At 38.1% G+C, this 12693-nt stretch overlaps 1 protein-coding gene across 1 annotated transcript in view; it reads right to left on the bottom strand.

Moving 5' to 3' along the window:
* Positions 1-2909: 2909 nt before the first annotated feature.
* The window catches only part of insc (INSC spindle orientation adaptor protein), a 37184-nt gene continuing 27400 nt past the window's right edge, over positions 2910-12693 (bottom strand). Inside the window, exons 7-13 of the mRNA XM_026311544.1 lie at positions 9539-9664; positions 6839-7010; positions 6465-6643; positions 6295-6361; positions 5227-5382; positions 4392-4468; positions 2910-3456 (exon numbers count right to left, since the gene is read on the bottom strand). Coding sequence (XP_026167329.1) covers positions 3328-3456; positions 4392-4468; positions 5227-5382; positions 6295-6361; positions 6465-6643; positions 6839-7010; positions 9539-9664 — 906 coding nt within the window. The 3' untranslated portion in view covers positions 2910-3327. The remainder of the gene's footprint in view (positions 3457-4391; positions 4469-5226; positions 5383-6294; positions 6362-6464; positions 6644-6838; positions 7011-9538; positions 9665-12693) is intronic.

Raw genomic sequence — 12693 nt, 5'->3', positions numbered from 1 at the left:
TTATCAAAGACATGACAATACAAAGGACAAGTTTTTCAGATAAAGATTTGCATGTTTCTTTGCTACCATACACTTGCATTTGAGTTGAAAACTGTTGCATAAAACCTTTGCACCACTTAGACTTGTGTGAATGAATGATTAGAAGAATGATTGAATAAATTCTCAATGCATTAAAAGGTCACAATTTGATGACAAGTTTTCTAATTTGCACACCTACAGTACATTCTGCACTCATATTCATGCCACTGAGACCCAATGATTCTGGAAAGTTGGAAGTTCAACAGCAGAGGTCTCTCCTGGGTTGGAGAAAAGACCTGGTGGTTCACAGAGGACCAACCGGTAGACTGTTGGGCTCACCTTCTCTTAGCCTCTTCTCTCTCTTTCTCTGTGAGCCTCATTCAAAGGCTTTTCTCATCCCTGTGCCTACATTTGGGACAAGACAGATCTGTGAGTGTGGTTCCTCAGAGATAGCTGGAGGTCAGGGGCCTTATGGGTAACTTTAGTTTCATGGACCCTTAATGTCACGTTTGATGTTTGCCTTCTGTACTAGTGGTGTTGCAGTGTTCCCCAGTAAAAATGACCAAAACTTGGATGCATTCTGTTATGCAGTTAAACTAAGATAAATGGTCTATATAAAGGCCTATATAAAGGAATAGTGCTAAATATCTTCATCTTAACCTAAACCTTCCCACAATAACTGACGTCTTGCTTTGATTCCTTTTGAGGAAGCTGAAACAAGCCAGGAACCCAACTTTCACATGCCATCACCTTTAAAACTGGTAATGGGAACCTGTGAGCCAACAGCTGCTTACTTAGACATCCAGCTTTTCATATGGAGTCATGACTCCAGTCACAATTTTAGTCAACTTACGTCCAATATTCACTCTTTTAGCTCTATTGTTTGGTCTCCACCAACTCCTGAAGATATATCTGGTTATTTAAGCTGCCTAAACACCATGTTCACCAAAAACCTTTATACTTTATTTATACTTATACTTGGCACACACTGTGCCAACGTTATAGACCAGAAAAGATGCATTGAAGCTGCATAGACACTCTAAATTATAACTAAAAATACAACTATTATGATTAAACACGGACTTACCTTTTAGAAGTGTCTACACCTGGTCTCCTGGTAGTGAAATTCCCCATTAGTTCCTTGAATCAAAAAAGGTCCAAAGTCAATCTTGGCACAGTTTTAGTAAAACTAAGGCTCCAGATCCACTTAGTGGTGCTAAATCCCCCTATTGACCCAGAACAGTCGGTGGGCTCTCCAGTTTACGGCTGTGGGCCAGAACTTACCCAACGGTCTTTAAGGGCAGGTGACCCTGCTGTAGATGGACTTGTTTTAATGTCCTCTGAGTCAGTGTTCGGCCGAACTAGACCCAGTATTGGGCCTTTTTCACATTTGGCGTTTAGTAACGAGACTGCTGGCTGGCTGGCTAACGCTAATGGCGCACTCTTGCTAACATTAGCGTTAGCTGCTAAAGTGACAGTTTATAGTTTGTGAAGCAGCTGAATCGCACAAATTTCACATGTGGTTTTCAGCCTTTAAGAAAACTGAGTTAACTTTGTTTTTTAAATCTAATCCAGGTCTCATGTTTTGTTTTGTTTTTTTTCAGCTCCCGTGTCGGACCACCCACATTCCACCATATTTGTTTCCGTAGTTTTTTTTCTGCCCCACAGCTCTCTAGGGCTGCTCATCAAAACTGCGTCGTGGCGCCCAACTGACCAATCGGAGTCAAGGAATATTGCCATTGGCAACAAACTGACCAATCAATCAGTGCATATAATTCATGACTTCATGCTCCCAAAGTTGTTGTTGTTGTTGTTGTAGTTGAACTGTACTCTACAATAATACAGTAATCATTTATCTCCTGCCTAAGCTGCTTAACTTTTTACATATTTTTTTGCAAATTCTCCAAGAACTGTTTGTTGCTTATGGGCCCATAACAGCAATGAAAAATATTACTCCAGCACTGGACAACACCAGAACCTCTTTTAGTATTGCACTGGCTGAATTAGCTGTTTGAGTCCTTCCATCCAGAAGTAATCAAGGTTGCTTTGAAAGAAAAGCTTGCACATGCAAATTTGAATGATAGCAGTCAATACAAGATTGGACTTTGTTTGACTTCCTCTCTTTTTTTTTCTTTCCTAATTTAGGTATTGTTTCTTATTTTTCACTTTGTTTTGTCAGTGTGTACATGCTTTACTAAGTTAACTATATATTACATTATGTGGCTTTAGTTTATAAAAATCTGAACCAACTAGTAAAATCTTATCAGAGCTTCAACAATACAAATAATAAACTGATATAATAAAACACAGTGAACATTAGATGGATAGTTGCCTTTATTCCATGCATAGCATACAATAATGGTAATTCTCTTTAAATAAAAATATTTTTATATTCAAATTCAAGACCATTTTAAAGATGTTTTCCAGTAGCAAATATCCATAATAGCTGAGGGCAAATTAAGTTCAATATGCCATACAATGCACAAACAGTATATTGTACACCAGGACAAATAGACCATGCTGCCATTTGCCTGAAATAAAATATTTTAAATTCTGATTAGTGCCCTATCAGTTAAGGGTACACAAATAAAAAATTACTGAAAACATGTATGGTTATCTAAATAAAGTGGCTGCTGATTAAAAACATTAAAAAAGCTTGCATTTTTTTAACATACCAACAATAAAAAAGAAGAATTTAGCCAGACAGACATAATGGTACTCCAACGTTAAATTCTTTTTTATCAGTGAGGCATTTTACTGTATTATTATCCACTTATGTGAAGGCTTTTTCTATGTTCTCAAGTAGCAAAAATTATTTTGGTTCTCTATCTTCAGGAAAAAACAAAAACATTGCACGGTGGTAACATGTTTAAGTGTTTTTGTTCAAAAAGGTTATAATTTCATTTTCAAAAAGCAGCATCTACTCATACAAAATAATTACTGATGTAATTACTGATATGAATCTGAGTAATATGAACTAATGGCCTTTTTTCTAGAACACCATACACATTCATTGCATTTAATTTGATCACCAAGTTGTACTAGGCAACACATTTATGTACAATTACATAAATATGTCTTCTGCATCCATTCACTCAGACACAATGCAGCTTCACGCGTATCACCTAAGTCCATACCATCAAGTATAACATTTGGAAACTCGTAGGATCCAAGAAGTAACGAACCAAAGCTCCAACCAGGAAATAGACGCAATGTTTTGGAGTGAAACTGCTCAATTAGCCTTCACTGTGTTGTGAAACAGTACATAATCTTGTTTTGCTTGCCTCTCAATGTTTGGTGCGCAGGCCATCATACAAAGCTCTCCTCCATGTTGGAACACAGCAGGAAAGAGTCGACTAGCCGCGGTTTGATCAGCTGCTGGTGGTCGGCTGCCTCGATGCTGTCTGGACACCCTGCTGCCAACCTCCTCAAGGCAGCCTGGAGACACACAAACACACACATCAGTGTGCGTGTGCAAAAACAAAAAGCACACAGATCTGATCTATGCGTTTTCACACATGAAGATCATGCAGTATTTCATGCAACTGTAATATGTAGTTACCTCATTAAAAATACCTTTATGTGTCTGCAGCATAACAGCAAACAACAACAAACTGTGATACTTTATTAAACTCAGTCCTACTAGACTAAGAGTTCTTTCAGTAATAGACTGTTTTTTTTCTCCACATCTCATGATTTGAAGAGTGCATGAGTAATAAGTACGATGTCTCATCCATTCAGCCAGGAGAGCCTCCAACATTTACATTTAAGATTAAAAATGATCTGCAAAAGCTCAGTGTCCTTTGAAGGTAAAAATTCAACACCTACAAATGCGCTACTTAACCCTTGGCTAAAAGGATAAAATACAATCACATTAATTTGAATAGACTGACAAGTGTGGTTACAGTGAAGAGGGCATTTCTCAGCGCAGTGAGGCAGCCCAATTAAACTCCTGACCATTATGCCCTTCAAATCCCCTCATCAGCCGTATGATCTGGTTTTAATTATTATGATCAGAGTAAGATCATCATAAAGTATGGGCAGGAATATTATTCATGATATGTACATATTTAAACATACAACGTTTTAGATGATGTGTAATGGTCAGCTATCATGGCTTATACTGAAATTGTGATATAGTTTTCAAATATTGCCCTGAGGGTGTAATTAAATTGTACATTCGGTGATCTGATGTTACAGATACAGGCCCATGGAAAATGCTCTCACAGGTTTATTGTTTAAGTCTCATAGTACCAATGTGGCAGAAAATGTATAGTATATTATGACATTTGAACGGCATACAGTGTTCGCGTCATTTATACATACCTAAGGGTCTTTGCACACATACATATAGATACACACTTTTTACCTACCAGGCAAGCGACCAGCACTGAGTCGCTGTTATTTCTCTCAGTAGGGGAGCGACACAGTTCAATAAGACGAGGAACAGCTGAAGACAGCAGAGGAAATAGCGGGTTACCACCTTGACACAGTCCTATATGTTGATATCAAACAACAGTGAAAAGCAGCTACACTTGTGTACAGCAGACATTCATCAAGCATTTCCCCATGAAAGAACAAGGTCTGCAGGGGAATGGAAAGTGCAATGCGTAGAATACATCAAATGATGTTTTATCATTCAGACCTCTGACCTGTGAAATAGTTTTGTGAGGCATTTTTTCCTCTTCAAACTAAATAAATATTCAAGCTTCAAATCACGGAACCATGCCTGATGTTTGGTTTTGTTATCTTTGCATCAATAAAACAAATAATAACTAGTAAACATAACAATAAACAATAAATTGCCTTAAGGCTTAATTTAATTATGTTTCTAAATCCTAAATATATAAAAAAGGTCTTTCCAATACTTTACATTTTTTACTTTGCTTGTGTTAGTTATAGAAATGAAAGCCTCGGATAATATCACTTAAGATAAAATCACTTAAGTACACGGTAAATTGTGACAAAAACTAAACAGAGGACTTTAAGCTTCCTTGGATGACATCTATTGGTTCTGGTGCCTAAGCAGTTCATTCAACTTATTGATTCTCATTAATATATTTGTATTTTATTTGGTCTGTGTTTTTGTTTACCATAGTTTTTGTTATCCAGCACCATTTGTTTCTCACAACTGTTCTGCATTTGTCAGAAAATAACATTTAATAAATAATAGTGTAATAGTGTATAAAAATGTAAATTCTGCAGTACCTTTTAGCTGGATGGCCATTTGGGCCACATCAGGGTCTCTGCTCAGACGGGCCAATGTGACGGCAGCTTTCTGCTGTACACGCTCGCAGGCAGCACCCTCTGATGGACTGGATGAGGACGGCTTTTCTCCCAGCAGCAGCAGCAATCGCTCAATTCCTAAAAGACATAATTTATAGCTCAGGTTAACTAGGCAGAACAGTAAAAAAGAAAAGCTGTCAGGAGGAATAGACACAACAAAGCAAAACAGCCTGAAAAAAAAAAAATAATAAAGACAGGACATAGACAAGCAGCAAGTTATATAAGAACAAGACAAAACAATCCAGCACGTTTAGAAAAATAGAAACCAAACACAGATCAGACAGTTAAATAAGTCTCAGACACACATCCCTGCCAGAAAAGATTTGGAGGAAAAACACTTAATACAAAAAAGAAAAAGATGAGATAAAAACAGAACAGTCAGTTGATTACACATTTATTATTATTATTAGAGTTTAGTTTAAATAATCACTGCATCAGGAAAATTTAATTTCATTGTAAATTTAAAGTGCACAGACAAAGACTATAACAAACCCATGTTTAAATATATTGTGCAGAGTTTAGGCTGCTCATTTTATGATCAGATTTGTTCAGTAGTGGCTGAAGTGAACAACATACACAGATATAAATTTCTATTTTAAATACATGAATGAAAATGGTGAGTCAATGTAGAATGAAGTCTAAAATCACCGGATAGAAAAACCATGTCCACATCAGATATAAGAGCAGAGAATATATTCTAACTAGGATACAAAAGAAAGATGAAAAACATGATTCAATAATAACTTTAAATGCTGTTATGTTTCAAAATATTTGCATATTCTCAGTTGATGTTTTATTTAAAAATCTCCTGAGATTCTCCCCATATTTTAACTAATGCTTCCATCTTGAGGATAAAAGAGGAATTGCATAGAATTGTCTCTCTTGCTTTGTTATCTGGTGTATTTCTTTATTCAAGCTGCAGAATTTCAATGAGAAAATAATAACAATATGTAGAATTACATGCAAAATGAGAGTTGGACAATAGATTACCTTGGTCTTGTAGGACTTCAGAAGCACACTGTTCTAAAACTGAGAGGTTCGCCAAGATTGTCACCACCTGAGATTGAAATAATAAAGGATAAAAAATCATAATGTAAGGTTGAGGTCTGTTTTCTACTATAATGTTTTGTGAGAAATAACACTTGAATGCAGATGTGTACCTGGTCTTTGGAGTAGGGTGTGTCTACTCTCTGGCGGTCTTTGCAGGCCTGCAGCAGGATGTGGATGGCATTCAGCTGCAGGAGAATCTCACAGGCCATGCTGTCAAAGAAAGTGATGTTGGCCAAGGCTGCAGATGCCAGGAGGAATACCTCACCACAGGAGGCGCTCTCACACAACTCTGAGAGAATAAGTCATCATTCAGTAAGTACAGTAGTTCCAACATAACACAACCACACAAATAATACAAGGAAAGGAAAACTAAACACAAGGAAAATGTTGCCGTCTTCAATTTTTTATTTTAATCTTTGCAAAAAAACGTTTATATTTTAAAATCTCTCTTTTTCAAAGGTCATTGTAAATCATGGCCACTCACTGATAAGTGCGGTGACGATGTCGTGCATGCTCTCCAAGAAACTGGCGAGGTGCTGTGTGGACGTGTGGTGAGGCGAGGTGATCTGAGCCACGACCGCTGCTGCCTCTGCCCTGGCTGCTTCCACACTGTTTTCGTCAGTCAAGATATCTGCCAGGCACAGGATCCCATCCACCTACACATAAAATGATGACATACAATAATACATAAACTGGTACCATATACAATAAAGACAATAAGGGTCAATGCACAGTCTACCAGGGCTGAGCAGGCTCAGGTAAGAGAAGTGCAGGAAAGCCATTTCTGTTTCAAGAAAAGTTTCTCAGGGCATGAACTGATATTGAGCTCATCTTTGTGTGTGCTTGTTTATGTGTGTTTGATTTGGACTCCAGAAATGAATGGAATTGTAGAGCATATCTTTATCCATTTGGGTGCAGTGTTGCACAATTCATATACACTTTACTACAGCTGCTGATAGTTACTCTGCATCTGTCGGCATCTTTCATACGTGTAAGTGTTGAAAATCTGTACAAACTACTATTTAAAAATCATGGACATAAACTAGTGGAGGCCTTTAGGTTGGTTTGGGATGCTAAGTTATGTCCACAAAATATGCATTAACTTGTACATCAGAAATGTGTTTTTTCTTTATTGCAGTCACTTTTCAGTCACCGTCATGATTTCTATAATTTAGGGAAAGAGCAAATGAACGTTGCTGACACTCTGTCGCTACCAGCTCACACTCCTGAAAACAAAACTTTAGTAAGAAGCATCCAGAGTGAGGCGAAACCATCAGCTCTCAGTCAGCCACACCTGTCAGTCTTATCTGCTGACGAGCATCAGTGCACCGAGCTTCACAGGGCAAATCCCTATTTTTGTCTCCATGGACGTCAGCAGCACTGTACCAACGCGACCCACTGACGTGGAACAATCCACTCTCCACACCACCTCCCCGTTCTTACCCGCAGCTCCTCCTCCCTAGAAGAAGATATTCCCCAACTCCTCATCTGGTGTACAGCGGATGTATCTCATTCAGTTTAACATCAAGGCCAACACCAGAGAATCTTTTGACATTTTTAAGTTTGTGATGCCTGCTTATGGGTTTGAGTTTTTTGCTTGTTGTGAAATATCTTCAAGTAAAATTAATTGAATTGCTGGAACAAAATGCTAAAACATAAACACAGACGTCAAATCAAAATGTGGAACTTTTCCTCTCAGTTGATATTACATGAATATTTATTTAAAAGACAATAAAAAAGTGTCAAAGTTCAGCTTTTTAGTCTAGCCTGATTTATTGTGAGACATATCATGACTATGAAGCAAAGGTTAAAAACTTTATTTTCAGTCAGTTAAAATACTATGAACTTCTCTCCTCCATATTTCGTAGTGTTTTTAGAAATTCAGGAGCTTTGATCATAATCAGTACTTTCCTCATTCACTGTGTTATGATTATATAATGTTCGAGTTGGGGAGAATATACTGCATATTAACTGATAAGAAGCACAGGTGTCTACACGCCCCTTTTCTCGGTCACCCTTCAACAGTGACAGTTGTGATTCTCAAGCCTGAGCAAGCACTGGTGAACGGTTGGGAACGGAGATTTGCCTGACAGCCTCTCTCCTGGGGTGAGGTTGCTAATTTGGGGTGGACTTTGGTTCCCGTTAAAGAGTTTTCACACTCGGATGATTCACACGGTCCCAGCTGCTGTATATGTGAACACAGACACCGTTGTGGCATCATTATTCACTGGAATCAGGTTATGTTTGTCTTTTTTGTTAACGCTCGCTTTACACAGGTGCGTCTGTTGTTTATTTTGGTTGAAATCTCAGTAGAGAACAAACAGGGACAAACAAAGAAGGATGACTCATTAGCTTCCTCTCTCCTTCTTCTATACGGGACCTCAGCAGGTCACACATAATGATCTCATTTTTACAACAGAGACACACTGTAAATCCTCACTCATCTTTTTGTCTATGTGCTGCATAATTCTGTCATAAGAAAAAGAAAAACAAACTTAACCTTACACAGTATGATGCTAGTAGTTACAATAAATATAAATATGTAGTAGTCATATACATAAAATTAAAGCCAATGGAGATTAACCTCTTATAATGATCCGTTAAATCCTTTACTTCTGTGATCACACACTATTTCTGTGCAGCCAAGCCTCCTTCTGCTCCCATTGACAGCACATATTCACCTGTAAAAATAAACTTTAGCCTCCCAGTCATAACATGGGGAGTGAAAGTATGACTGCATATGTACTAAACAGAATCTGGTGTACTGCTAGGAAGATGAAAGACTGAGCTACAGCTGTCTGGACTGTAGGTATTTTACTGCAAGTTCTGTACTTACTTGAGATTAATCATCATCTCACTCTCTCTTTCTCTCTCTCATACTGATCCACATGTGCATTTTTCCATTATAAGACAAACCGGTGGTTAGTGCCATTCCCTCCATATTTTATTTGTTTACATTTGTGCACAAAGTAGAGATAAAAAGAGGCCTTTAAGGTCATGTCAGGTCTTTTTTTATCAGGATCTTGACTTTGCTTTTTCTCTAATTCCTGGTATAAATGTAGGATTCACATTACAATTACACTGAAGTTCAGGCCAGGGTAAGGGGCCAAGCATTTAGTTGTGGTAGTTAAGGTTGGGGTTATATATGTGTGACAGAGTGAGACTTAGAGAGAGAGAACTGTACCTTATCCAGCTGGTTGATGCCCTCCTCCACGCAGCAGATGGAGGCCACAGTTCTCAGAGCGTGAGCGTACAGATCTCTGAAGCGGTCTTGCCTGCAGATTTTAAACAGGGCAACCACCGCTCCTTCCTGTGGAAGACAAAACAGCAACGTTAATGTTTAGTTCTTAGGCTTCAGGTTCAGGCCGCACTACATAATAATCATGCATCTTTGAACAAACTGGAGCTCGACCAATTACTGTTTGCAAAAATGAAGTTTCATGAGGCTGTTAAATAAATGTATAAATAAAATCATAAATAAAAGTCTTTATATATTTGATTTCTTTATATATTTGGTTTCTGTGATGTTGCCTGCATTATTTCATTGTTGTAAAAATCCTCAAGTCTATAGTTTGAAAGGATTTTTTCATTTAAAATGCTAAGCATATTGAGCCTTTTGTTTTGTTTATCTATCTATTGTTTGGTGTATGTACTTTTCCACATCAGAATTCAGTGCAGGACAAAAAGGTGGTCGGGTTGTTCAGCTGTTCTGAGTCTTTCACAGGCCTGACATTATGATTCATGCTACCAAATTATACACTATCCCTCATAATCAGCTCTTGACTTGAAGCACACATGATTGTGCAAAGCGATGGATCAAATTGCTCTTTGCTAAACTGGCTGTGTGAGCCAACAGGTCCAGCAGATAGAAGCCAATGGCAGCATGCTGTTTTTAAAGAGTAGAGGAAATTCGAAATGCCCGACAGGTTTGGCCAGATTTACTCAGCGAGCCTGTCAACCACAGACAATATCAAGTAGCTCACACAATTTATCATATTGGAAAAACAGCCAAAAATACACATATTTCATGGAGGGAAAACACTGAAGAGAAAAAAGATGATTTTACTAACCATAATAACTGAGCATTTTCTGTTGGATTATGTTTGGTGTAAACAAACAAAAATAGCTGCTGTGTTGGTTTTGTGTCAACACTAAAGCACCCATCTGACTAAAAAACACTTGCAGGTATTGAATTCTATTCACCGTGTACGTAGATAGAATTACCTGGAGGAAGACGAAGCCTGTAACGACCACCATTATACTAATAAGGCCATTATACTGAGCTGGCATGGCTCATATCCTGCTAAGGCCAATGTTGCTGGGCCTTGGAGTGGCTAATCATCCTGCCCTCCAGCCTGACCGCTCTTCCCTGTGCACCACCTACGCAATATTGGTTCGCCATTCGTGGAAGAGCTGCCAACACTGACAGGTCTCAGTAAGACTTTTGAAACTCCTGAGAGGCTCACAGGCAGATTCAAGCTGTGTTCGGGTAGTGACGAGGAGGCTGTTTGTCCGTGACGCAAAAGCTGCTAAAACTTTTTCTTTGAACAGTTCGATGCACTTTTAAACTTTAAGTTTTTTTAATCATATAAAATTTACAAGGTTTCAATGAAGTTTTAAAGCTGAATTGGTTAAATACTGCTCCTGGATAACAAAGGTTTTCACTGGCACCTTTGTGGTCTAAATACTGAAATGTATCCCTACCACCTGAAACTGACATGTGTATCGGAGGGTAGCAGATCTTGAATAAAATTAAAAAGTCTAGCATAGTTTTATCAGTGTGATGTGGATGTGTGTGGACTTCATAGCGCCATGCCACTACTGGTCAGCCTGTCCACCAGACTGAAACCACCTGTGGTGCATACATAAACAAACCAGTGTGTGGAAATGAAACTTCATGACTAGTGTCTGCCTTAAAATGTGTGAAAGTTTTACAGCATTTAACACATTTTCTTGATCCACCTTAAAATTAGAAATGAGTCAAAGGAAGAATAAAAACTCCAGTCTGACTAACATGGAGTTTTATTCAGACAGTTCCTGTTTTGTCTTTGCAGACCTTCTCCTGATTGTTTCCTTTTCACAGACTTTTGGGTTTGTCAGTTGTTTCTCTCCCTTCCCCATTAAACAACTTGCAGTCCTACTGCCTCCACTGACTCATTCCTTAACCAAAGCCCACTGAACTGAACACATTTACTCTCACATTCATTCATTTGGCACTTTGCACTAACATCATCATGTGAAACTTGACTACTCGTCTAAAGATGCTTCTCTATGCAGGGGCCTAGATAGCGTGTAATTTCTTTCCATCTCAGTGTTTGTCTTAATTTAACTCTGTGCTCTGTCACACAGTGTCTGCAGTTTCACTTTGCATCTTGATTTGCAAACAATGACTGTTAGCTTTTAAAAAGGGATATGAACAAAAACGTTGGTAGAAAATATTGTCTGAAGCTAAACCAAAAAACAAGTTCATACACCCTGCTACCTAATGCTTTCACTAATAGAAGAGCAAGGATGAACATATGAAGAGTCTGCCAACAAAGACACATTTAGATCAGTATCCTTGATGACAGAAGCTGCTGCTGTTTGATTAACTGAAACTATAAAAGTTTGCCTTTTGATGATTTAACCCTCAGCACTAAAGAAAAGAGACCTGACTTGTTTCGGTGGATTACGCAACAACGATAAAAGGCTTTTTAAATATGGACAACCATGAGTACCATTCATTCTGTTTGCTTTGCTATTATGAACGGGTCATCAGATGAAGGGAGAACTAGATGACGTCCGACAATAATTCGTATGATTTATTCTGACCTCTTTAATGTACCAGATGGCTGCAGTTCATTCAGTCGTGAAAAATCAGTCACAACTGTGTGTTTACTCAGACTCTGACAAGCTGTCAGTTCTAAAAAGGGTTTTAAGGAGTCATATTCTTGGTGGTTTAAACCACACATTAGTATAAAGCTAAACGTTTTAAAATCATAAGCGTGAGTTATAATTATAGATGAGATATGACCATTTTAAATAATCAGCTATGGTGCAGATGTATTTACATAACTCATCAACACGATAATGAAACTAACAAACAGTGTTTTTAAAACATCACCTCACAATTTATTACACATTTTATTTAAAGCCTCAACATTTGCTATTTTCATGGCATCCAGGTGATGATTTCATGACCTTAAAACAAACCCTGGCATGGAGGCTGATGTTTTAGCAGCAAACACAGACCCACTACTGTCACCACACTAGCTGGATGGATGTTAATATATAACTATGACACAATATTCAGGTTTTCCCTAAGGAGCTGCCACTGCCTTAAACAGTCTGGGATCCATT

This window comes from Mastacembelus armatus, chromosome 6 (genome assembly GCF_900324485.2).
Source record: "Mastacembelus armatus chromosome 6, fMasArm1.2, whole genome shotgun sequence".
Classification (NCBI taxonomy): domain Eukaryota; kingdom Metazoa; phylum Chordata; class Actinopteri; order Synbranchiformes; family Mastacembelidae; genus Mastacembelus; species Mastacembelus armatus.
The sequence above is the reverse complement of the archived record's forward strand: the minus strand, read 5'-3'. Positions and strand labels throughout refer to the sequence as shown.